Source organism: Trachypithecus francoisi, unplaced genomic scaffold (genome assembly GCF_009764315.1).
Source record: "Trachypithecus francoisi isolate TF-2019V2 unplaced genomic scaffold, Tfra_2.0 Lachesis_group4, whole genome shotgun sequence".
Lineage (NCBI taxonomy): Eukaryota > Metazoa > Chordata > Mammalia > Primates > Cercopithecidae > Trachypithecus > Trachypithecus francoisi.
This window is the reverse complement of record NW_022681469.1, coordinates 23,212,737-23,238,288: the sequence shown is the minus strand read 5'-3', so window position 1 is coordinate 23,238,288 and position 25,552 is coordinate 23,212,737. Positions and strand designations below refer to the sequence as shown.

General features: G+C 46.4%; 1 protein-coding gene across 2 annotated transcripts in view; it reads right to left on the bottom strand.

Annotated features, from left to right (window-relative positions):
• Window positions 1-1,834: 1,834 nt before the first annotated feature.
• SLC13A4 (solute carrier family 13 member 4) overlaps window positions 1,835-25,552 on the bottom strand; it is a 46,665-nt gene continuing 22,947 nt past the window's right edge. Inside the window, exons 4-16 of one of the 2 annotated variants that reach the window (XM_033191929.1) lie at window positions 25,375-25,547; window positions 24,950-25,004; window positions 23,087-23,126; window positions 21,922-22,002; window positions 19,587-19,771; window positions 15,898-16,017; window positions 14,379-14,480; window positions 12,565-12,666; window positions 11,779-11,876; window positions 11,440-11,564; window positions 6,096-6,257; window positions 4,709-4,846; window positions 1,835-2,291 (exon numbers count right to left, since the gene is read on the bottom strand). In XM_033191929.1, coding sequence (XP_033047820.1) covers window positions 2,154-2,291; window positions 4,709-4,846; window positions 6,096-6,257; window positions 11,440-11,564; window positions 11,779-11,876; window positions 12,565-12,666; window positions 14,379-14,480; window positions 15,898-16,017; window positions 19,587-19,771; window positions 21,922-22,002; window positions 23,087-23,126; window positions 24,950-25,004; window positions 25,375-25,547 — 1,519 coding nt within the window. In that variant the 3' untranslated portion in view covers window positions 1,835-2,153. The remainder of the gene's footprint in view (window positions 2,292-4,708; window positions 4,847-6,095; window positions 6,258-11,439; window positions 11,565-11,778; window positions 11,877-12,564; window positions 12,667-14,378; window positions 14,481-15,897; window positions 16,018-19,586; window positions 19,772-21,921; window positions 22,003-23,086; window positions 23,127-24,949; window positions 25,005-25,374; window positions 25,548-25,552) is intronic. The other variant, XM_033191930.1, reaches the window with a different exon arrangement.

The following is a 25,552-nucleotide window of genomic DNA, read 5'->3' as shown; positions in this document are numbered from 1 at the left end:
ATAAATGTGATGTTTGGCTCTTCTGATAATAAGTAACACCCTGACTCTCTTGAAAATTTAAAGCAAATGACTTCAGAGATGTTGGCTGGATCAAATCAGCTGTAGCTTACCTAACATTGGTATTTCATTTGGGCTTGTGAGGTCTTAACTATTACATTGGACAAATAATTTTGGTCTAACTCACAGGGCAGAAGCACTAATGTTCCTGTTAACCCTGGTCAGTCACATTCTGTGGTTGGAGCAGATGTGTGAGGTTGTTTCTTTTGCTCCAAAAGAAACTTTACGACTCACGGATGCTTGATCAATTAAGGGAGTGATTTTATAGATAAATTATTATGGGAAAACTGCACGTGCTATCAATAGTAACTTAAAATCACTTAAAACAGTGCAGTAATTGTAGGGGACTCCCTTTCCCCTAAGACATATTTAGCAAGCAACTGATGGTAGAAATAAAAAAATCTGTAATGCCAACAAACTAGAGGGATTGAGAGCTATAGCCAGTCATGTAGCAAGGATATCTATCATGGAGAAAATGGCATGATCTTTAGGAGGAGAAAGAAGCCTTGATTTCCAGACAGCTTTTTTTCTCATGGGACACGTTTATTGAGCACTTACAGCTTACTACATTGTAAAAGTTGCTGGGGGATTTCAAGAGGCATAAACAGCTCTTCTCCCTCAAGGGGCTCATGTAGGGATGTGTAGGAAGTGACAGATGTGTTTGGACCGTTGGCTACTACCTAGTACTTTGTTTTCTCAGGAACAAACTACTTATCTTATCCAGAAGCAAGCCAGTGTAATATAATAATAGTGCTGTGGTCTTAATTATAGTTTTGGTGTCTCTTATAAGACTGGTAGGAAAGTTTTCCCTCCCTCCCGAAACTTAACCAAGGCAATAGATTTGTGGTTAGTGACAGGTGGAGAGATGTTAATCTCAGTGTATCTTCTTTCTTGACTTCCCTTTCCTTTTTTTTTTTTTGAGACAGAGCCCTGCTCTGTCGCCCAGGCTGGAGTGCAGTGGTGCAATCTCAGCTCACTGCAACCTCTGCCTCCACCGCACCTGGCCGACTTCCCTTTCCTTTGACTAATAGAACAACACCAGCCTTTTTCTGAAAGGGAACACTATATCTTTACGGGAATTTGGTGCCAAGGTAAAGGGGAGCCATTGAAGAGAGATGCTTAACGGGGAATCAAAGTAGTGATGAAAGAGTACTGATTGCCATGAAGAAGACCTACTAAGAAAGCCTTCTTGTGGAGGGAACTTAGGATAGAAGCACTTAAGAGAAAGGAGCTGATGGCCGGGCGTGGTGGCTCACACCTGTAATCCCAACACTTTGGGAGGCTGAGTCAGGTGGATCATCTGAGGTCAGGAGTTGGAGACCAGCCTGGTCAACATGGTGAAACCCCATCTCTACTAAAAATACAAAAAACTAGCTGGGCATGGTAGCACATGCCTGTAATCCCAGCTACTCAGGAGGCTGAGACAGGAGAATCGCTTGAACCTGGGAGGTGGAGGTTGCAGTGAGCTGAGATCGTGTCACTGCACTCCAGCTTGGGCAACAGAACGAGACTCCATCTCAAAAAAAAAAAAAAAAAAGAGCAAGAGAAAGGAGCTGACAATTAGGTTTCCAGTTCTGGGTGAGGTTTCCCCCAAAAAAGATGTCACTGGTTTCACTCTGCCTCAGTAGGATGACTTGGGTATCTTTCCACTCCTAAGAAGGTATTAACATAAAACCTAGTGAGTTTGCGAGGCTTAGCCTCTGAAGGGCAAGTAAGACAGGCTTTCTTTTCCTGTCTTCAGAATGAATGGATTACAAACACTAGATACAATTTTAGGTTTTCTTTGTCTTCTTTTTTTTTAACTTAATTTTTATTTTCTTTTTCTGTGAGCCTATGGCTTGTATTGAAACTTTAGGTTTTCTTGAGCTGTGGTGCTGAGGGCGAGAAGAAGACACTAACAGCTAAGCATGTGTTTGTGGTTGTTGGAGGATTCCTGCATTTCACTTGAGGTGGTGGAATCTTCTGTTGGAGGGATGCCCTCCGGCGTGGGTCTGGGGTTGTGTGCTCCTGGTGGTCCCAGTGGTTTTCTTTGCCTGTGGTCCAGATTCTGCTGGGTACTGGCAGCTCCTGTGGTTGGGCCAGTTTGTGTACTTGCATTAGGCTTGATCAGTGATGTTGCTGACCCTCGCCCATAGTGGGTAAGTGTCCAGGTGGAAGAGGCTAACTCCCCAGGTGTTGATGGCTACCATTACTATCACCAATCCAATAACGTTGACTCCCAGGCCAGCTTTCACCTACAGGACACAAACCAGCACACCCTAGTCACTCTGACCAGCAGCAGCACAGATCCCCAAGTCCCTCTTCTGTTCCCGCAGCCTATGCCTTGTGGCCCAGATTAGTTCCCAGTGCTGTCTGGGGTGCTCTAGCATTGCCTTGTAGGGTGCACAGGACTGTGGTAGGGCGGGAAGGGGACAATTAGAGCCATGTCCACTTCATGCTTACAGCACTCTCACTAGGTTTCAAGTGGAAGCCTAGAAGGTATGTTAGTTACTTGGAACACCCACTCTATGGAATGTGAAGAGGTATTTCTGCAGCTCACTCTTAGGGAAATGTGCTAAACAAAACTAGCCAGATCTCTGTAAAGCAGAAACTTCTCAGAGCCCCTATGCGCCAATACGGGGAACTTGTAGCAGGGGCTATATTACATGAAGCCTTTGCTACTGTTACCTTTTTTTAAGGAACAGCTTGTGGAAATAGTGTACCTTGAGTTCACCTGGGGAAACAGTTCAGCTGCCTCTGCTCAGCTCTTCCTCAGGAACGAGACACAGGTGTGCTAGCTGGAGTGGAGCCTTTGCTTCTTTCCTCTGAGGGAATTACACCTCAGTGACTGACCCTTTTCACTTCTGCCTTGACATTGACACTCACAGGCTGAAGTGGGGGGATGTGAGGGATGATGGGCTGGCAGAGCCAGATGGAAAAATGTGTCCTGTAAGGATAGCTGGCACCCTTCCAGTGAGTAACCAGGCATACAGCATGTAGCCAAAACAAGTCACTAGCTGGCATTAAGTTGGGAAAATTGCAAGGGGAAAATGGATACTGGGAAATTGTTTCAAGCAAATGGCTAGACATGTCCTCTCTCCCCTGCTGTCTGGTGGGGGCCCCCTGGGCATTTTGGCATGGAGGACAGCCCATTGTTTCCCCACAGGTGAAAGGGCAGGTTCTAGCAGGGCTAAATTAAGGAGTGTTAGAATTGAAAGGGACCCCATGGAGCATCCAGCTGGAACCTCGTCATTTAGCAGATGAGGAAACTGAAGTCAAGGTAGTGCCCAAGCTGGGGATAGAACCATTCCCAGAGTGGCTCACTTCTTGTCACCTGGTACCTTTGAAAATTACTGCCTCTAATCATTTGATTCCAGTGTAGAAAGCCAGAGGTCAGTGGTGGGGACACACAGCAGAAGAAGCGGGAGACAGGAGAGCTGGAGTAGAGCTCAGTGCGAGCGGACTGAGGGTTACTCAGTAAGATGGGAGGGGAGAGGGATGGCTGGGACACCCCATTCCAGGAAGTATCACGGATGACTTAGATGAGCAGTTTGAAGAGTCAAAAGGACCTGAATAGGCCGGGCGCGGTGGCTCACGCCTGGAATCCCAGCACTTTGGGAGGCCGAGGCAGGCGGATCACCTGAGGCCAGGAGTTCAAGGCTGCCTGACCAACATGGTGAAACCCCATCTCTACTAAAAATACAAAACTTAGCTGGGCGTGGTGGCACACACCTGTAGTCCAAGTTACTCTGGAGGCTGAGGCATGAGAATCACTTGAACCCAGGAGGCAGAGGTTGCAGTGAGCCAACATTGTGCCACTGCATTCCAGCCTGGGTGGCAGAGTGAGATTCTGTCCCCCCCCCCCCCCCCACCAAAAGGAAAAAAAGGACCTGAATATCTGCCACCAGCCTGAAACCTTTTCTTTCCTCTGTTGCTTTACAGGGCTGCAAGAACACATTTGGCTCCCATGGAAAAAAAAAAATTGTGAGACCATCAGTAATTTGTATCAGTGTTTTCCATCCTCTCCTCTACCCCCTCAGCCCTGGATATTAAGTATAGCAGCATAGTGTACATAGTATAGTGTATAGGTAGAGGAGTAGAAGGTAGATAGACCCAACACTAAAGTCAGCAGCAAAATATCTCAAAGCCATCTTTTGTGAGCCCAGCTGAAAATGAAAATGAATGATGGATGCTTCATTTTCCATTGTTGCTTCAGGGGTTTCTTGCCTGGGGGGTGAGTTGAGCAGAAGAATCCTGTTTTCTCAAAATACCTTTCACCCTACGTTCATACACTTTCTCATTCTCATCATCTGTGAATAAACCAGTAGCTTTCTCAATGAATGTCTCCACTGGCCTAATGAAGAAACGAAGGCAAAACTTTGCGCAGGCTCATGTCTTCTGGAACTGGGCAACAGCCTGTGTGTTCCAGCTTTCTCTACCTAGGTACCCACTTCTTTCCAGGGGAGGGCTGGGGAGAGCACATTCTTGCTATCCTTGGTGCTTATAGACCAACCAAAAACCTCTTTATAAGCGCTGTTCTTGCTACCACACTGGGTTAGTGTTGACAGGCCAGGGACACTGCTACAAAATAAGCTTTGAAAGAAGGCTGCAGAGCTGGTCATCCCTGTCCTCATGGTAGCTGGCCCTGGCAGGGAGAGGCACCCCAACTCACCATATCTTTGATCTGACAGTGCCCATAGCTGAAGACGATGGCATTAGGGGGATTGCCCACAGGCAGCATCACTGCAAAGGAGATGCACATGGTGACTGGGATCAGGGTGTAGAGGGGGTTAATGTGCAGCGTTTCAGACTAGAAGAGAGAATTCACAGAAACATTTCACGAGATTAGGCTTGCATTTCCTGTGCTTAACGTAACGAGCATGCTTTAATGATGACTTGGTGCTGGCTAACCTTAGCAGGACACTATGTGGAGGGGTAGTTAGGTCCCTACCCTCGGGGGCATGCAGTGCCCTTGGCAGCCCGAATAGGCTGATGCTGCTCACTTGCTCCACATGGAAATATGGCTTTGAGTTGCTCCCTAGAAGGGATGTTTGATTTTTTTGGTGTTATTCTAAGGAAGTGGTTCCTAAACTTTATTCTTTAGCTAAGACTTCCTTTCCTTAAACCCAAATCTTATGAATAAGTTGCTTTGATTGAAGTGGGTATCCCTCAGTCTTAGGGTACAGAACTAAGGTGGTTTTTTTTTTCCTAGGGAAGATAATTGTTTTATATGGGATTTGAATCCATGGTCCTGCTCTCAATGTTGCCAAGTTTTAACTGCACTCTCTTGCTCACACAAGCAAGATGATGGAAGGGAGAAGTTGGGGTCATCTGAGCAATGAGCAGAGAGTGTGGGGCTGGGGTTAGAAAGAGCAGTAGGAGACTATGTTGCTGGGGTGGGGAGGGGCCTTCATCTCCTGGATTCTGCCTCCCAGAATGGGACAGATGAAGCATGGGGTCAGATGCATCACCTTTCAGGCTGCTTGGCCAGGCTAAGATCTGGCCATTGCTCCCCTCCCCTATTCCATTCACAGCAAACTGGTCTGAGGCTGTGGAGCAAAGCTGACCTTGCTCCCAATCCTCAGAACTTCCCAGAGGACAGTGAATCTCAGTGGAGGCTGTGATGATTGTCTGAGTTGTGATCTCAGTCTTTGCAGCTGTGTTTTACCTACATTTTCTGTGGCTACCTCTTTGGCCCTCTCAGGTTTTATCTCAGGATAGAAAGGTTGATGATGATTGCGGGGAATTGAAATGATAGGGTTTGAAGATTATTTTGTATGTTCTTTGGTTTCTACTCAGGGCTGCCCCTAAACGAATCCTACTCTTTTGGACAAGGATTTCTAGAACTCTTGCTGTGATTTATTAGTGTATCCTTTTATTTGCTAGTTGCTATTTGAAAAACTTCATTTTTCAAAATAGGAATTGAACACCAATCAGTGAAGGCTGTGGGCAGTAACCAGAGGAGAGGGTACAGCCACAGAAGCTGCCCTGAGCTAGGCCTGCCACTCCAGGCCCCTGGGACAGCCTGTTTGGACATCTTGGAGCCCCGCGCTACTCACCAGGCTGCACAGGATGGGCAGGAAGATGGTGATGGTTGCTGGGTTGCTCACAAACTCAGTGACAATGGACACAAGGATGCATGCCAGCAGGGTGACAGCCCATGGCGGGAGGCTGCTCAGAGACAACATCTGGTTCCCTATCCATGTAGAGAGGCCAGAGCTCTGTAGGAAGAGGTGTTACAGTAAGAAGAAAGGAGGAGAAACACATCCCAGCTAGAGTTCTTAGAATTCAGAAGGTCAGGGATGTTGGAAGGCTGGACCACCAGGGATCCTCTGATCTTTAGTTTGAATGAAGCCAGAGGTGTTCATGATTTTTATGATTTGATCATTTTTGTAGCTCAGAAAATTGGTTTTTATGATTGTACAACATTTGGTCTTTCAGTTTCATCATGGGGCATGAAGAGCCACCCACCCTAATTGCTATGATCCTTCTTAGGACTTTGCCATGACAACTTGTCAGAGGTTGGAGATCTTTGCTCCTCAACTTCAATCTCATTACCCTTTCTCTAGCCTCTGACATCCTTACCCTGTGCATTGATTCGACAATGCCCTTCACAGAGGGCCAAATATAGCCCTTTATTCAGCTTTTGAAATCAGTTTATTTTGTTACCTAAAAAAGGGAAAAATGTATCAACATCTGTAGATAGTAGCCTTTCCTGTCTTTTTAGGGAGACGAACAGGCAGGGCTGAGCACTGGAGGTTTTACAGGAGTAATAAAGTAGAGAGGGATAAAAGTATATTTCCATTTAGTGGAGAAGGTGCCTCCTAAGTGCCATGGAGGCTGGTCATTCAGCCCCAACCTGTTTTAGGTTCAGATCCCATTGTGGCTGACATTAGTTCTACTATCAGGATTTTTTTTTTTTTTTAATTAAGATGAGAGTCTTGCTCTATTGCCCAGGGTCCAGGATGAGTGCAGCAGCATGATCATAGCTCACTGCAGTCTCAACCTCCCGGGTTCAAGCAATCCTCCCACCTCAGCCTTCCAAGTAGCTGGGACCACAGGCACATGCCAGCACACCCTGCTCTTCTTATTTGTAGAGACAGAGTCTTTCCATGTTGCCCAGGCCTGTCTCAAACTCCTCAGCTCAAGCGATTCTCCCACATTGGTCTCCCAAAATGCTGGGATTATAGGCGTGAGCCACCTCACCTGGCCTGCCAGTGCTTTTTGAAGACACAGATATGAAGGCATATTGACCATCCTAAATTTATTCCACTAGCAACAGTTACACACATCCACTTAAATAAATGAACATTCTGCCTGGGTGAGGTAGCTCACACCTATAATCTCAGCACTTTGGGAGGCTGAGGAAGGTGGATCACTTGAGGTCAGGAGTTTGAGACCAGCCTGGCAAACATGGTGAAACACTGTCTCTACTAAAAATACAAAAATTAGCCAGGCGTGGTGGCAGGTGCCTGTATTCCCAGCTACTCAGGAGGCTTGCTTGAACCCGGGAGGCAGAGGTTGCAGTGAGCCGAGATTGTGCCATTGCACTCCAGCCTGGGTGACAGAGTGAGATTCTGTCTCAAAAAAAAAAAAAATAAATAAATAAATACATATTCCCACTTGTAATGATTCATTTGGGTGGAAGATGTTCACCTGCAAATAGAGAGAGCTATTTCCGTCTCCTACAAAATGAAAGGTATCACTGAGTATTGTATTAAAAATTCCAGGTTGCCATATGCATCCTGCCTCCCTTCCTCTCTCTCTTCTATGTTGACAGGCTCTGCCTTTTCCCATGGTACTGTAGAAACTGCAAATATAATGACGATATGGAGAGCAGGGGCAGAAAGCAAGGTGAGACATTTATGATTCCTCAAGCTCTTAAGTCCTGCTACACATGTTTTACTATTAAAGACCTCCTTCCCTACACTGTCAGCATGTTACTTTTTCTCCTCTCTTCCAAATTCATCAAAAGCTCATTTCATCTCTGTAGTACCCTGGCTACCTCCTGGCGAGCTCATAGACAACTGACAACCAAAGGCCTTCAGAATTCTCTCTGTTGTAGCCACTTCACCTTGTAGAACTTTTCTTCCTTTTCTTCCTCTCAACTGACTGAGAGCTTACAAACCTGGTCTGTGCAGACTGCATCAATTAATGCTTGTTTCAGAGCCCCAAGGCCTCCAGGAACTCTTTAATTGTTCCCTCTGGTAACACATTAAACCTCACTCATTGGACAGAGGCAGGGGAGGAAGAGCAGTTAGTTGAGTGGAAATGATACATTATATAAAGAAATAGAGTTTTACATAACATGTTATCCAAATAGTACTGGTAAGTAAAGTGAAATAATTTTTTTTTTCTTTTTGAGACAGAGTTGCGTGCTGTCGCCCAAGCTGGAGTGCAGTGGCAGCAGCTCAGCTCACTGCAACCTCCGCCTCCTGGGTTCAAACAATTCTCGTGCCTCAGCCTCTCAGGCAGCTGGGATTACAGGCGTGCATCACCATCCCTGGCTAAATTTTATTTTTTTTTTGAGAGGAAGTCTCACTCTGTCATCTGGGCGGGAGTGCAGTGGTGCGATCTCAGCTCACCGTAACCTCTGCCTCCCTGGTTCAAACGATTCTCCTGCCTCAGCCTCCCAAGTAGCTGGGGTTACAAGTGTCTGCCATCATGCCTGGCTAATTTTTGTATTTTTAGTAGAGACAGCGTTTCACCATGTTGGCCAGGCTGGCCTCAAACTCCTGGCCTCAAGTGATCCTCCTGCCTCAGCCTCCTTAAGTGCTGGGATTACAGGCGTGAGCCACCATGCCCGGCCTAGTAAAGTGAAATCATTTAGTGGCAATCATTTTTCCAGCAGAATGATTTTATACTATAATTTGAAATAAATTAGACTTCAAAGTTAGGAAAAAACACAATCAAAGGAAGTCTCAATTTTTTAAACTCTTGTTATGAAAACATTTTACAATGGATTTTCTTTGCTAATGTCAAAACTGAAATCATTTCAAACTCAGTAGGAATGACATATATGCTACCCAAATCATTACTAAAATTAGTAGAGGCAGTAGGCTTTACAGAAATAACTGTACCATCTCTAATATGTGCACAATTTTTTTTTTGGTGGCAGGGGATAGGGTCTCCCTCTCTCTCCCAGGCTGGAGTCCAGTGGTGGGATCTTGGGTCACTGCAGCTTTGAACTCCTGGGCTCAAGTGATCCTCTCACCTCAACCTCCTGAGTAGCTGGGACTACAGGTGCACACCACTACACTGGGCTAATTTTTGTTTTTGTAGAGATAGGGTCTTACTATGTTGCCCAGGCTAGTCTCAAACTCCTGGACTCAAGCAATCCTCCCGCCATGGCCTCCCAAAGTGCTGGGATTATAGACGTGAGCCACTGTGCCCAGCCCAATTTTGGTTAAAAAAAAGTAAAACATTGCCAGGCCAATCTTGTCAAAGGCCAAAACTAACAACTGAAATTAAATAAAGATAAACATAAATATCCTGAACTTGGAATGAGAACTATTGATAGCACATATATAGGATGGGTTGAAAGTCTAGTAATGATTAACAGTTAAAAGAATGAAGCGTTCTAATTGACTGCAGTTGTAATATAATTGTTGACGAGTGCCAAGGATGCTTTATAAAAGCTGCCATAAAAATGCAGGGTGCTGCTTGAATCAGAGGTGAGAAACGGGGCTTGGGTAATATAACTACTCTGCTTGGCAGTAGACTGGCCACCCCGTGGACCATGTTTGAATAAGGCCAAGTGTAGTGAGTCCTGAGGAGAGAGACGCAGGTGGTATGGGTCACTACTTCTTGATTTGTTCGTGTTAATAATTATTAGCTAGGAGAGGGTCCCAGAGAACAGAACTAGAGCCAACAGTGGACAGACAACATGCAGAAGACCTGAGCTGAAAATAAGGAACAACTATTCTTTGTTCCCTGCACAGGGAGTACCTTGTCACTGGAAGTGTCTGAGCCAGAGGTACCATGGAGGGAAATCTCACCACGGGCAGGAGATAGGACTCATTGTTTTCTAAGGTTCTCCTCAGTGTAATATTCTGTGACCTTCTTATTAATAATGCAAAGAGTATTTTGGGCCATCAAAAGTGAACCAAGCCAGGCGCAGTGGCTCGTGCCTGTAATCTCAGTACTTTGGGAGGCCAAGGTGGGCAGATCACTTGAGGCCAGGAGTTCGAGACCAGCCTCACCAACATAGTGAAACTCTGTCTCTACTAAAGTACAAAAATTAAGCTGGGTGTGGTGGCGTGTGCTTGTGATCCCAGCTACTCGGGAGGCTGAGGCATGAGAATTGCTTGAACCTGGGAGGCAGGGGTTGCAGTGAGCTGAGATGGCGCCATTGCACTCCAGCCTAGGTGACAGATCAAGACTCTGTCTCAAAAAAAAAAAAAAACAAAAAAAGGGAACCAAGTTTAGCATGGGATAATGCATGTAGACAAGCTGGAGGGAGAAATAGTCTGAACCTTAACCTAATTCATTCTTAGGACTCTCTTCTATTTTAGGGAGGGCTAACACTTTAGGAAATTCAACCATCCCCTCACATCCCCATCCCACTTAAAAGATCTCATCCAAACTCCTCCCAATTAGAAAATTAAGAAGTATTTACATCAGCTTTAGCCTAGATTTTCCAAAGGGGCTCAGTCTATGTATTGTGGACAGACAGTTGACCATGTGTCACTTGGAATATCTCTGGTCCCTTACAGAGTTCTCCTATTACCACTCCTATTACCTATGTCCATCTCCTGTTACCATCTCCTATTGCCACTGTCAAATCCCAGAAGGAGATGGCTACAAACTCCAATAAACCTTTTACTTGTAGCAGCATGGGCCCCATAGATGAAGTATCGATGCCCATGTATCATGATTGTGTGGCACAGCCGATCTGTTCCTCTGTTCCCAGTAGTGCTAACTGAGAAGCTTAGGGCAGGAGGGGACATCCATGCTGCTCTATTGCTTCCCTTCCCAGGGACTCGGTGAACATTTACTTCTCAGCTCCATTGAGTCTTTCCTCCCATGCCCATAATGATTCATTAGGTAAAGATGCTGGAAAAGTATTTCACCCATAAGAACAGAATTCAAGCCAGGTGCAGTGGCTCACGCCTGTAATCCCAGCACTTTGGGAGGCTGAGGCGGGTAGATCACTTGAGGTCAGGAATTCGAGACCAGCCTGGCCAACATGGTGAAACCCTGTCTCTACTAAAAATACAAAAATTAGCCAGCATCATGGTGCACACCTGTAGTCCTAGCTACTTGGGAGGCTGAGGCAGGAGAATCACTTGAACCCAGAAGGCAGAGGTTGCAGTGAGCTGAGATCATGCCACTGCACTCCAGCCTGGGCGACAGAGCAAGACTGTCTCAAAAAAAAAAAAAAGATCAGAATTCAAGAATTACCTTGCTACCAGAAGCCAGAGCATAGCCTCCCCCCACCAGAATGACAATCTCCCAGGGCATGGTCTTCTGGAAGTCCTTCCAAGTGATGATGGGTTCGGTCCCCAGTGAGTGCTCCCGGTTCTCTCCTGGATTAGAGAGAGATGTAAAGCCAGATAAACCCTGATAGGCGTGATTTGTGGAGATAGGAGCCTAATTGGTGAAGTGGATGATTTGGGATACTGCTATTTCGGGGGGTGGGAATCTGAAGGACCTTGGTAAATCTCTTTGGGAGTATTAGTCTGATTTGGGGATTCTTCAACTAGAGCCACCCCCAGTTTCTTCCCTTGATCCTTCTCTCACCATCATTCTTTTTCCCAAAGCAGGGTTTCTTCGCTGGAATAAGGAAGAGGAGGAAGCCAAGGAAGACAGAGACTGTGGCATCAGTGCGGTAGCCTTTCCTAGTAAAGAGACAAGCATAGCTGAGGAGAAGGGTCAGGAATTTTCAGGAGTAACATGATGTCTCGGGGCAGTCTGTGCAAACACAGTGCCTCTTTTTAGGACTTAGTCTAGAGGTGAAATTAACCTTAGTTCTTGCCAGTTGCTGCCATGCTATCCACAGTGGATTTAATGGGCAGTGGTGAATGTCTGGAGGCAGGGCCTGGCTAGAGTAGATGTCTTGGTGTGAATTTGTGAGCCCGTTAATTGGGGCAAGTCCTAGAAGGAGTGATCAGGAGTGAAGATGGTTAGATGAGAATAGAAGAGGATGAGACCTCTTTCCTATGAAGGCCACACCTCCATGTGCCTCCCTTCTCAAGTGAGAAGTTGGTCTCTTTTCTTTACAGTTGGTACTTTATAGATGTTTTCTCCTTTAACTCTCATAACCACCTATGAGGTAACCAAGCTTCCAGGAGCTTATGTAATGAGACTACATGCAGCACTGGATCCCAGCCCCAGACCGGGACTCCAAAGGGTGTTTTTCCTTCCTGATTTCACACTGCAGCCTCCCTAAAAAGAGTGGATTCCCCAGGGAATGAAATCTTCCTGGCTTCATATCTTCCCCTGAGAGTCTATGAAGGATGCCAGTAGTTGTTGCCTGAAGAATTGGGGTGAGGGAGTTGTTCTTAAGGAGGAAATTGTATCACTTACTTTTCAAAGAAAGAATCCCAGCCAGGGACAAAGCCAGGCTCCCGGGTAAACCACAGTACGGTCATCAGGATGAAGAAAAATCCAGTCACCATTTCAGGGTAGCTATAAAATAAAACAGAAAGACCCACTCAGGAACTGAGAAATTTCTCCTAGCATTTTCACTTTGCTTCTGGAAGCTTCTGTATTTAGAGTTTCAATACCCTGGACATAAAACACACTCACTGCCTAACCACGATGAATGGCTGACAGTGAGATGAGGAGAAGACCGAGTGCCCCCAGAAAATATGACATTAACCATGTTCCCTGGAGAAACTTCTGTGGAAAGGGCAAGAGAACACAGCACTGTACATTTATAAAATAATTTCAAATACAGCCTACAAGGAGAGTGCAGTGAAATAGGCACCCCCAAACACTGTGCTGGTGGGAAGAGGAATTGCTACAACCTTTTTGAGGCCATTTGATGATATACATCAGAAGCCTTAAAGTTGGTCATTCCCTGGCCGGGCGCGGTGGCTCACACCTGTAATCCCAGCACTTTGGGAAGCCGAGGCGGGCAGATCATGAGGTCAGGAGATGGAGACCATCCTGGCTAACACAGTGAAACCCCTTCTCTACTAAAAATGCAAAAAATAGCCGGGCATGGTTGTGGGCGCCTGTAGTCCCAGTTACTTGGGAGGCAGAGGCAGGAGAATCACTTGGACCCCAGAGGCGAAGATTGCAGTGAGCCAAGATTGTGCCACTGCACTCTAGCCTGGGCGACAGAGCGAGACTCTAGCTCAAAAAAAAAAAAAAAAAAAAAGTTGGTCATTCCCATCATCTAACCAGAAGTGCATACTGAGACATTCATTACCTATTAAAAAATGGAAGCATCCTGTATATCCAATGATATTTCATACACTGAATATGTTTTGATATAACTTGATGTCAAAATGAGATGCATCCACTGATAATCCTGTTTCCACAGCAGAGTTAAGGACGTGGAACGTATTGTACACCGTTGAGTTGAGTATAGTGTTGAGTTGAGAAAGGCAAGGTATACGACGGTTTCGGTGTGGACTGAATTTTACCAAAAATACATAGAGTTTTGCACAAAAAAGCATGGAAAGAAGTGTTAACATTTGTTAACATGGGGTGCTAAGAATTCAGTCAATTTTAATTTTTTTCTTATACTGGCTTGTATTTTTGAAATGTTCTATGATAAACTTTTATAACTTAAAGCTTTAAATAAGACAGTGTCTACCTGGATTGTTTTATGCAAAGTTGTATGTGCCAATTACCATAAAAGGAGAAATAGCACTAAATAGGAAGCGGGGTCCCTGTGGGGAAGCTGATAGAAGTGGCTGAGAGTTGGTTAGTGATTTCTTGGACCCTCTGTCTCCAAGTCTGTCTTTGATACTGCTTTCTGCCCTAAATATAGCACAGAGTCTCCCATCTCCCTGGGAGTGATAACTGGACCACTGTGGTGGCGTGTCTGAGCAATGAGAGGAGGCCTGGCTTTGGAAGGAATTCACATTTTCCAAGAGGGTGACTGTGCTGTTTTTCCCTTCTTCTGCCTCCGTCTGCCCCATGGTCAGTACTCCACCCCATGCCACGGCTATACCTTGGTCTCCAAATAGAGCAAAGGGAAAGGGTGGCCACCTGAAATCTGGGCCAGCTTGGCTTTGGCATTAAATAGCATCTTCTAAATGCCTGATTCAGAGTTGTGGAAAATTCTCCCAGTGTCAGGGACTGTCAAGAACAAGGCTACTCCTGTGCTCACTTTACCTGCTGTGTTTCTGCTAGAGGAGAAGAGAAGAGGAATGGCTGATTTTTACCTAATGTCTCCCAGCTTTTCATATTCTTCTTGGATCCTCTTCTCTGACAACTGTTCCCTTTTGGTCTTCTTTTTCTTGCTTAGAGAGCAGGTCTCTTTAAAACTGAGAGGGGAGAATGAGCAAATGATTAAAGAAAACATACTCCTGAGGCCCAGAGATCAAATATTAGGTAAATACTAAACCGCTCGCCTGCTGCAGTCACTTTTCTCCTCTTTCACATGCTCTATCCCTCTATCCCCCACCTATTCATACGGCTTTTATCTGCCACATTATCCGGACCCTCATCAACCTTGTCCCCTAGACTACTGGGGATATCCATCTGGGTCTGTCTGTGGTATATCGGTGTGAAGTGATGTCTCAAGGACTCGTGCAAGTGTATTCGCGCGGGGTCGTTTCTACCTGCTTGTCTTTTACATAAGTAAAATAATTAGTGTAATGTGGTCTATGTGTCTAGGTGTATAAACTACAACTTTTACTCCACTATGTGTCTGGATGTATAACTAACATTTTTACTTCAGAGAAGCTTTGTCTCTAGCCAAACAAACACACAAACATCTGCATATATGGAACACACAGTGTTAGTTTTATATTGGCAATACTGGAGTTAAGAGGTATATAGACATCATTGGTTTGACAACAGTCTGAGTAAAAAGAAAAGTCAGAGAACATTTCTTGACCAATGGGAGCCTACGGACTAATAGCAAAACATTATATTATCTTCTCTTATGTGTTTGAAACTGATCAAATTTGGAGTAGACTGACTTGTTATTTATTTATTTATTTTTTGAGAAGGAGTCTCGCTCTGTCCCCGTGGCTGGAGTGCAGTGGCGCGATCTCGGCTCACTGCAAGTTCCGCCTCCCGGGTTCCCGCCATGCTCCTGCCTCAGCCTCCCGAGTAGCTGGGACTACAGGCGCCCGCCATGGCGCCCGGCTAATTTTTTGTATTTTTAGTAGAGACGGCGTTTCACCGTGGTCTCGATCTCCTGACCTTGTAATCCGCCCGCCTCGGCCTCCCAAAGTGCTGGGATTACAGGCGTGAGCCACCGTGCCCGGCCTGACTTGTTATTTTGAGGCATATGAGCATATTTTATTCAGGCTACTAAGTATAAATCACCCATGCCTATAAAGTTAAGCCTAATGCAAATTCTACTTAGAGTCATATTTTTTATTTCTTATTTCTTGGAGTAATTGGAAGTACTCTATATGCTTTGAGAGCAATAAAACGACATTAAATACTCTTCACGTTAGACTTTGTATAAACTGGACAGGCTCTCTAACCATTTAGTTGGAATTAAGAACATTTCATGTAGAGCTGAGAGTGAAGTACAGAGTTCACAAATGTTTAGAATGTCTAGAAGAGACAGCACCTGACTCTCAGTCCAGACCACTGCATTCTCCTTGGGCATCCTCTGTGGTTACCTGGCAGTCCCCCTTGCACAGAGCCATCCAGGGCTCATGCCAGGGCCTTTGGATCAATAGGGGGGCCTCAGTGCTTTGCTGAAAGGGCCCTGGGACTCACTTGCAGCCTAGGAACAGCCAGTGCATCCAGAACCAGCTGACCACCAGCATGATGAGGGATATGGGGAAGCTGAAGAGGAACCAGGTGCCAAAGTTCACCACCTCTGCGGCTGGATACTGGCTGGAGGGTAAAGAACCAGGTCAGCAATTAGAAAAGGGAGGGTTTCCATATAGTATTTTGGGGTAGTATGCCAAATGCTCCCTAAAACATAGAGATAATGATAACGATATGGTAAAACATTGTCTACAGACTCATTTAGTTGACAGTTGCAATTGTACAGAGCCCAGACAAGTATCATGAAACTAGCTTAAAAAAGTAATCAAAACAACTAAAATTCTTATCATTAAAGTGTATTTACCTTGCACTCAAGAGAGTGACTCAGGACGTATTTGCCCTTAAAGATTCTGCTAAGTTTATTCATCTGGTTTGCAAGACAACAGAAAATGGAGCAGCTTGGTATATTTTTTTTGTTTCTAAAATCACCAGGAATGTAAGTTTTGACTGGGGGACACAGTTCTGGAGAATTTGAAGCTCCAGGGCTTAATGAAGTTTTTAGATATTACGGTGCCCATAAGAGAACCAGGACTTGCAATCTCCAAATCTTTATTAAACATCCACTGGTCTCAGGGTAGAGGGGATTTGTATGGCAAAGTGCTCATTCATCAGCCGGCAGAGCTGTGGCTCCCCAGCCCAAGTGTTGTGTCCTGTGGAGCCTGGATGGACCAGGCCGTGAGCCATGGCTTTTGCCTAGACAAGGCTCAGGCCTAAATGACCTATGCTGTGTTTTCGTTGGGTCTCTGTTTTGGGGGCTGGGTGTAAAACTCCTCTAGGTGTGAGACATCCCTCTTATCAGTGATCCCTTCTCCCAGATCTTTAACTTTGCTCTCATCTGGATCATCCCTACCAGCATTTAAATGTCTCCCATCTTGAAAACTCCTTCTTGACCCTACTTTCCTTTCCTTTCCTTTTTTTTTTTTTTTTAATTATTTTTTTTTGAGACAGAGTCTTGCTCTGTCACTCAGGCTGGAGTGCAGTGGTATGATCTCAGCTCACTGCAACTTCTGCCTTCTGGGTTCAAGCGATTCTCCTGCCTCAGCCTCCCAAGTAGCTGGGATTACAGGAGCACACCACCACGCCCAGCTGATTTCTGTATTTTTAGTAGAGATGGGGTTTTGCCATGTTGGCCAGGCTGGTTTCGAACTCCTGACCTCAGGTGATCTGCCTGCCTTGGCCTCCCAAAATGTTGGGATTACGGGCATGAGCCACAGTGCCCGTCCTCTACTTTACTTTTATTATTATCCCACATCTCTCCTTCCCTTCACAGTCAGTTCTCTATTTTCTCACTCACCAGAATCCTCAACTCACCAGAATCTGGCTTCTCCCACCACTTGACCAAGGTCCTCTTGCCTACATCACCAGTAACCTCCACGTCACCAAATCTAATGGATACCTTTTCATCCTTACTTTGCATCATCATTCATTGACATTAAATATTGTAGGCACTTCCTTTTTCTTGAAATACTTTCCTCCCTTGGGTAGAGTGGCACCAGATTTCCCTTTCCTCTCTGCTGTCTGATACTGTTTCCTTCTGTCCGTTAAATATGTGAGCTTAGTATTTATGTCCTCTGTTCTCCTTACTCTGTATATTCTAGGTAATTTCCTCCACTACTGTAGCTTCCCTTACCAGGAGGCAAAATGAATATGTGGCCCCTTTACCCAAAGGTTATTATGAATATCCAGGCAGGGACAGCAGAACATTAAACCAAGCGTGACGCCTATCTGGGCATGGTGGCCCGTGTGCCTGTACAGGTGGCATGCCCAAGGCCCCAGCCCTGCAGGCCGCTCACTTCAAATCTATGCCTTCAGCCTAAACATTAATATTTCCCTTGAGATTCACAGGTCTGTTTTCACCTGGACATCTCGGCCTCTATGCCACTTTTTCCAAGACCCCATTCCTCCTCTTTCCCCTCTATTCCTTCACCTGCTGAGGGCAGGAGCCTGAGAGGCAGACACAGCCTTTCCCTATCTCAGGCCCTGTCTAACCTTCCTGAGACCTAGCAAGTGACCTCTGAGTTTCCCTTAAACCTGACTGTTCCTCCTCCCCACTGCGCTGTCAGCCAAGCCACCGGCTGCCCTGGACAACTTTGCAGCAGTGTCCTGAATTGCCTTCCTGCTGTCTGCTTTCTCCTTTCCAATCTGTTTACCTTTTTTTTTTTTTTTGTCTTTTTCATCCAGAATGAGTTTTCAAAACCATAAATCTGACCACCTCACTAACTGCTTAAAATTCTTTAAAAGCATCTCAAAGCCTTTCAGATGTGGTCCAAGTTCCTCAGTGGGTCTTGCCAAGCCCTGGAGATCTGCCCGTCCAGCTCCCTGGCCTCCTCTTACCCTCTGTCGTTTTCTTTTATGTGCTCTGCTGTCCTGCCTTGGAGCCTTCCTACGCACTGTTTTCTTTGTCTGGATAATCTCCCTTCATCTAGTTGACTCCCGTCCTTCAGGTTTCCACATGGTCGCCTCTTCAGGGAGGCATTTCCTCCCTGCAGATGGGCGAGCTCCCTGAGCAGGGCTCTCCCTGCAGAGTCTTAGACTTCTCCAGTCTCACTTAGCTATAATGACTTGATTTCCCCCTTTTTTTCCTTTTTTTTTTTTTTTTTTGAGACGGAGTCTCGCTCTGTCGCCCAGGCTGGAGTGCAGTGGCCGGATCTCAGCTCACTGCAAGCTCCGCCTCCCGGGTTTATGCCATTCTCTCGCCTCAGCCTCCCGAGTAGCTGGGACTACAGGCACCCGCCACATCGCCCGGCTAATTTTTTTTTGAATTTTTTTGTAGAGACGGGGTTTCACCATGTTAGCCAGGATGGTCTCGATCTCCTGACCTCGTGATCCACCCGTCTCGGCCTCCCAAAGTGCTGGGATTACAGGCTTGAGCCACCGCGCCCGGCCTTTTTTCCTTTTTTAAATTTTTATGTATTTATCTATCTATCTATTTATTTTTTGAGATGGAGTCTCGCTCTGTCACCCAGGCTGGAGTGCAGTGGTGCGATCTCAGCTCACTGCAACCTCTGTCTGCTGGGCTCAAGTGATTCTCCTGCCTCAGCCTCCTAAGTAGCTGGGATTACAGGCACCTGCCACCATGCCTGGTTAACTTCTGTATTTTTAGTAGAGATGGGGTTTCACCATGTTGGCCAGGCTGGTCTCAACTCCTGACCTCAAGTGATCCGCCTGTCTTGACCTCCCAGAATGCTGGGATTACAGGTGTGAGCCACTGCGCTGGGACTTTTTTTTTTTGAGATGGAGTCTTGCTCTGTTGCCCAGTCTGGAGTGCAGCGGCACGATCTTGGCTCACTACAACCTCTGCCTCCTGGGTTCAAGTGATTCTCCTACCTCACCCTCCTGAGTAGCTGGGATTACAGGTGTACACCACCACACCTGGATCATTTTTGTATTTTTAGTAGAGACGGGGTTTCACCATGTTGGTCAGGCTGGTCTAGAGATCCTGACCTCGTGATTCCCCCGCCTCAGCCTCCCGAAGTGCTAGGATTACAGATATGAGCCACTGTGCTCAGCCTGTTTTTCCCTCTTTCTACAGAAACTCTTCCATTCTCATTTTCTACCATATCTCTAGCACCTAGTCCAGTTCCTGACACACAGTGGTGGTTAGTAAATATTTGTTGACCAAGTGAATCACTTACTTGTTGAAGTGTTCCAGGAAGATAAGGCTGGTGGAGGTGCCGATAATGGTGGTCAGGCCACCAATGGTAGCAGAGTAGGATATGCTCAGGGAGAGGCACTTGCAGATCATCTGGTCATGGTGGGACCTGTACTTTCTGTTCAGCTTCTGCTTCCTGGGGCTGGGGGTCAGGACTTGTGGCTTTTCCTAACAAAGGAAAATCAGCGAATCTCTCCATCCCAGCTTGGGCTCTCTGGCCGGAGCATGAGAGGTAGGCGGCACCGTGGTACAGCGGAAAGGGTTTGAGCTTGGGTGTCAGAAAGACAAATCACAGTTTCTACCATTTATCAACTTGCGCATGCATCAGAGCTACAGTTTCTTCTCTGTAAAATGGTGGAAACCGTATTTTCTCTGCTGAATTGTTGTGAAGAGTAAATGAAGTAATATATGTAAAGTGCTTAAAACACTTCCCGGCATTTAATGAATGGTAGGCTATTATTATTTTTGTGATTAATGTTATTATTGACAGCATGGCTTTTTATTTGAACTCCAGTAAAACTGGTGTCGCTCCACATTGTATTTGAGTAACAAACAGATGTTATTCCTGTAGAGTTAGAATGACAGGATTTGGCCTTCCCCTCGGGCCCTTTCTAATCCTACCAAGACCCATCAAGCTACCTCTGAATCTCTCTCAAGTTTGGCCATTCGAGTCCATCCAGCCCTGATGGAGAAATGACTAAAAAATACCCCTGGATTACATAAAAACCCTAGTCTTCACTGGGAAGAGGGTTGAAGTGTGATTCTTTCCTCCCGCCCTTCCTCACTCTTTTCTCCTTGCCTGACTTTTCCTCTCTCCTTTTTTCTTCCCCCTTGCAGATAAACTTCAGCTTAGTTGTGGTCCTCTCTGGCCCTGCTTGGTCCAGATGATGGCCTTTCAGGGTCAGAGAGGTTGCTGAACTCTGCTCTCAAGTGTTGCCTGAAGAAGCAAGTCCCTTCTGTTCCCTTCACACCTGGCCACCTTCATTGATTCTTCATGAGACTAGGAAAGTCCTGGTGCAATTGTCAGCAAGTCAGGTCATGAAAGAACCAATGGGGAAGTGCCACTTTGCCACATCTCTAAAGCCCTTTCCCACTGCCCCGTCTTCCTCGTGGGGCCAAAGTATGGCTGGACTCTTCCAGACCTCTAAAAGATCCATTGATTATCAGAGCTGGAAGAGACCTCAAAGATTCCTTGGTCCAGTGGTTTTCCACAATCCTTTCTTCTAGTGAAATTTTACACAGAATAGTATAAATGTAGCAATTGGATACATCTTTTTTTTTTTTTTTTTTTTTTTTTTTGAGATAGGGTCTCACTCTGTTGCCCAGGCTAGAGTGCAGTGGTGCCATCATAATTCACTGCAGCCCTGACCTCCTGGGCTCAAGTGATCCTCCTGCCTCAGCCTCCTGAGTAGCTGGGACTACAGGCATGCACCACCATGCCAGCTAATGTTTTTACTTTTATTTTTAGTAGAGACGAGGTCTGGCTGTGTTTCCCAGGCTGGTCTTGAATTCCTGAGCTCAAGGGATCCTCCTGCCTTGGCCTCCCAAAGTGCTGAGCCACCGCACCTGGCTGGCATGCATCCAATTTTGTAATTGGAAGTATATGGATGGGTTAATTCCATGTGGTCAAGGAGGCTTGGATTTGAATCAGAATGCTCCCCTACCTAGTTCCTTGGCCTTGGGTTATGATTTCATCTTTGCCTTGTTTGCAAAAATGTAGCTCAAAATCGCTACCTCATTGAGCCAAGACCAGAGAAAAAAATGCTGAGTGCAATGATCGGTACATAATAAGCATTTAATAAATGGCAGTTATTTATGATGATGGACATTAAACAAGTGAGACTGTTTTGATGAACCCAGACATTTGAAATCAAGGGTCATAAGTGACAGTTGGTATTTTATAGAAGCCTTAACATTAATTCATTTGACTTCTGCATTTATTTCAGAGGAATTGTGCCAGCAAGATCATTATTAGTTCAGAAAATCAGTTGCCTTACAATCTTAGGATACTCAAATAAAATATTTGCAGTGTCCCTGAAGCATTTTTGAAGACTAGTTTGAGGCCCTCTGATCTACACCAACCCCCAGCTTTTATAGTTGAAGACTCTGGGGCTCAGGCAGTGGACTGTCTTGCTACAGTCAAGTGAGCTTGATGTCTCATCTCCGTGGTGCACACAGGCCAGACATGTATGTGGGGAATGAGTGCCTGGTGACAGCTCACTAGCCTGACTCTGTTACGACTTCAAGGCCAGTGCCCTTGGGAAGCAGCTCACAGCGTTTCATGTAGGAAACAGGGCCAGAAGGGGCTGTTCTATTACCTGGGATGAGTGTTGCTTCTTGCCCTCGTGTTGGTTTGCAGTTTTGATGGGGTTGGTGCTCGAAGGCACACCATTCAGGTTCTGTTGGGACAAAGGCCATCTCACTGTTAGGAAGAGGAAGTGGTGAGTCAGGTGCCTCGAGAAGGACCACCTAATAATCATCCCAGGGCCACCCCATGCCTCAGCACTGTAGGAACCAGACAGAAGCCAGGGGGAGCATGCACACCAGGGCATCTCAGCCAGGCCTGCCCCGCTCAGCCTGGTGTCAAGCTCTCCATTTGAAGAGGCTTTGAAACTAGGCAGAACATGGCTCTGCCCCTAGAGGAGAGGCAGCCTTTTTGGGACTTTATTAGCTAATGAAGAACCCTTCATATAAAAGATGAAAAAAAAAAAAAGGAAAAACAAATCATCACAACCAAGTCCACAGTTTTTTTGTTTGTTTTAGAGACAGGGTCTCACTGTGTTGTCCATGCTGGGCTCAAACTCCTGGGCCACAGCGATCCTCCCACCTCAGCCTCCCCAGTAGCTAGAACTACATGGGCACACCTTTGTACCCAGCTGAAGTCCAATGTTTTATTGGCCTTCTACACTTCTCATGAAAAGATGTATAACCAGACTTGGGGGAGTGAAGTAAGTTTGAGTAACTGTGTGCAGGTAAATTCTGCTTTCCCCTGTAAATGTGTTCTTTTTATTTTTATTTATTTTTATTTTTTGAGATGGGGGTCTCGCTGCATTGCCCAGGCTGAAGTGCAGGGTCACGATCTGGGCTAACTGCAACCTCTGCCTCCCGGGTTCAAGTGATTCTCCTGCCTCAGCCTCCCAAGTAGCTGGGATTACAGGTGCCCGTCACCAATCCCAGCTAATTTTTATATTTTTAGTAGAGGTGGGGTTTCACCATGTTGGCCAGGCTGGTCTTGAACTCCTGGCCTCAAGTGATCCTCCTGCCGTGACCTCCCAAAGTGCTGGGATTATAGGTATGAGCCACCATGCCCAGCGAATGTGTCCTTTTTAATAATAACATTTTGTCAGTGGAATCCTCAGTGAAAGGAACTCTAAGGTGGATCTGTGGCTGTTGAAAATCTGGTTCTGAATCTTAGGTTTCCATGAAGAAGTGCTGAGGGATTTTCAAGTGATTCCAAAGCACAGAAAAACCCCCAGGTCATACCTCATTGTGCACCAGAGTGGTGAGGTCTGCGGTGGACCTGCTGGAACCAAGCAGAGGACACAGGAGCTACATCAGTGAGGCTGACTCCTGGGAGGGGAGGTCCCCCTGCATCAGGTGTTTGGTGTAAGGGACTTAAACTCTCTGGGCTCCAGTTTTCTAGCCTCCAAAGAAGACTAATCTCTCCCTTGCCTTCTGAGATGCTGTAAGGATTAGTGGGGCTGGGGCCGGCTTCCTTCTGAGAGCAGGGGCAGCACTTTCCTTTGATATTAACGATCGTCCTAACAGCAGACGTGGAGTGGTTATTAGATACAGAGTACATATATATGGGCTTTAACCCCCAGATATTGTTAATCCTCATCACAGATCTAAGGTACTGGCATTCATACCTCCATTTACACCAGTATTTAGCATGGGGATGCTAAGTGGTAGAGAAGGGTAGGAGTCCAGGAATCTGTCTCTCTGGAGAGCCTATGCCCCCGACCATGCTCTTACTGGCTGACTCTGGGAAGACCACTATCTAGAAAGGGGAACTTGTGATATGCGTATCTGAGGTGACAGAAGCAAGGAGGGCCTGGATTTTACCCAGGGAAAGTCGAAGGAGAGGGAGAGGGTGGGGGAGGGGAAGAACTTCTGATCAGCAAGTACACTTCAGGGGGTGAGTCTGTCCCACCCCTGCTGGTCCCTTTGCCTTGAGGACAGAAGATGAGAACTTAGCCATCAGTGTAACTGACACACTGAGTGATCAGTGAATGTTTCCAGTTCGTCTTAGTTGCAAGGACAGTGGGTGCCACCAGCTCAGCCACTGTGAGGACGGAGAGCGTATTGGGCACACACACACGGGATGTGGGTCCTGTGGCCACAGCCCCTCTCCAGGCTTTGTCAGGGAAGGATAAGAAACTGACAGGTGTGCAGAGGGAAGTGTTCTTGGAGCGAGTTCTTTGCCTGGGAGGAAAATGTGCTGTGATGTTTCCCCTTCCTTCTTCCCAAACTGGGTGAGAAGGGCAGGCGAGGACCCTCAGGTAGCATGGGAGGCAGTGGCCGCAAGAATGCTGTCTGCATGCCCAGCAAACGACCCAGTTCCCACCAGCACAAAAGATGCTTAGAGTTCTAGGGACAACTCAGGCTTTTCTTTTGGAGGACACATTTTTGTGTGGAAAAGAGCAAAGGCAAGAAGCCAGCAGGGTAATGCCAGAGAGGCCACAGGGAGGAGAAAAGGCCACAGTGAGGATGACCCTTTCCTGGGTCATCTGGGAAAGGCCACATTTTGAAACAGAATCTCCAAATGGAATCAGCTGTTAATGGAGCTTCCTCCCAGGAATGTCTGAGACTGTTTCTCCTTTTCCAGCTCTGCTTCCCATCATCACATGGCCCTCTCACCTCCTGTCCCCTCATCCCCTACCTGTCACCTAAGTTTTCTTTGCCATATCTAACAAGACCAAATCTACTAAGACCTTATCTAATATCTAGAAAATATTTCATGATTCTCCAGGAATCTGCAGTGACATGGGTATGTGAATGGTTTTCCATGAACAAATTAAACATATTCTTTTCCTAAAAGGGACATGAATTTAGATGAGATACTGCATGGTGGCTGTGTGGACAGTTCATATATCCATGGAGATTCAGTGTGGCCTTTTTATTTCTTCCTCATCACTGCAACACTGTGGTGAAGGAAGTGACCCTCCAGGTCCTGACAGGTGGCTCCTAGGTGTGGAGAGGAAATGGGGGAGGTGGGGGAGTGGCAAGGTGGTGAGCTTGGACCGTACATCTCAAAGAGCTGTTTGTGGGTCCAGGTCCCATCTTTTCTGACCTCCCCTATGGATTCTGAGAGGCTCTGTCTGGGAAGAGGGCAGTCATACTCACTCTTCATTGACAAAGACGAGTTCCAGAGAAGGTTGGCTGTTCTTTACATCCAGACCTACGAGTAGCAAAGAAAAGCAGTATGTGAGAGGTGGAGGCTGGGGCGGACCCTGTGGGTTGGAGCATAGCTCAAGGGCTTAGGGCGGGGGTGGGGCATATGGAGTGGGTGACATTTCTCCTTCCCTTTGCTCTGTGAGTAGAGTGGGGCTCATGGATGCAGACTGACCCCAGGATTTTGTAGTGATACTTGAGCATTTGGGGGCAAAGAGCAGTGTGTACCCTTGAACATTTGGGGGAAAAGAGTCCATAAGTGAAGGAGGAAGGAAGAGCCAGAACAGGGAGTTCAGGGAAGCTTCAGAGGAGCCAGGCAGGAGGACCCCAGGGGAGGTTGGAGGAGCAAAGGAGGGATGAACTCCAGCAAACTGTACTGATGGGTTCGGCCTCTTCGGTGTTGGAGTTGCCTGCCACAAGCTGCTCGTCCTCAGCACTGACCAGCTCCTGCAGCACGGCCTCCACGATGGGCATCACCATGGCGGTGGTGGAGGTGTTGGACAGCCACATGGACAGCAACGTGGTACAGCACATGAAGCAGAGCAGCAGCCTGGA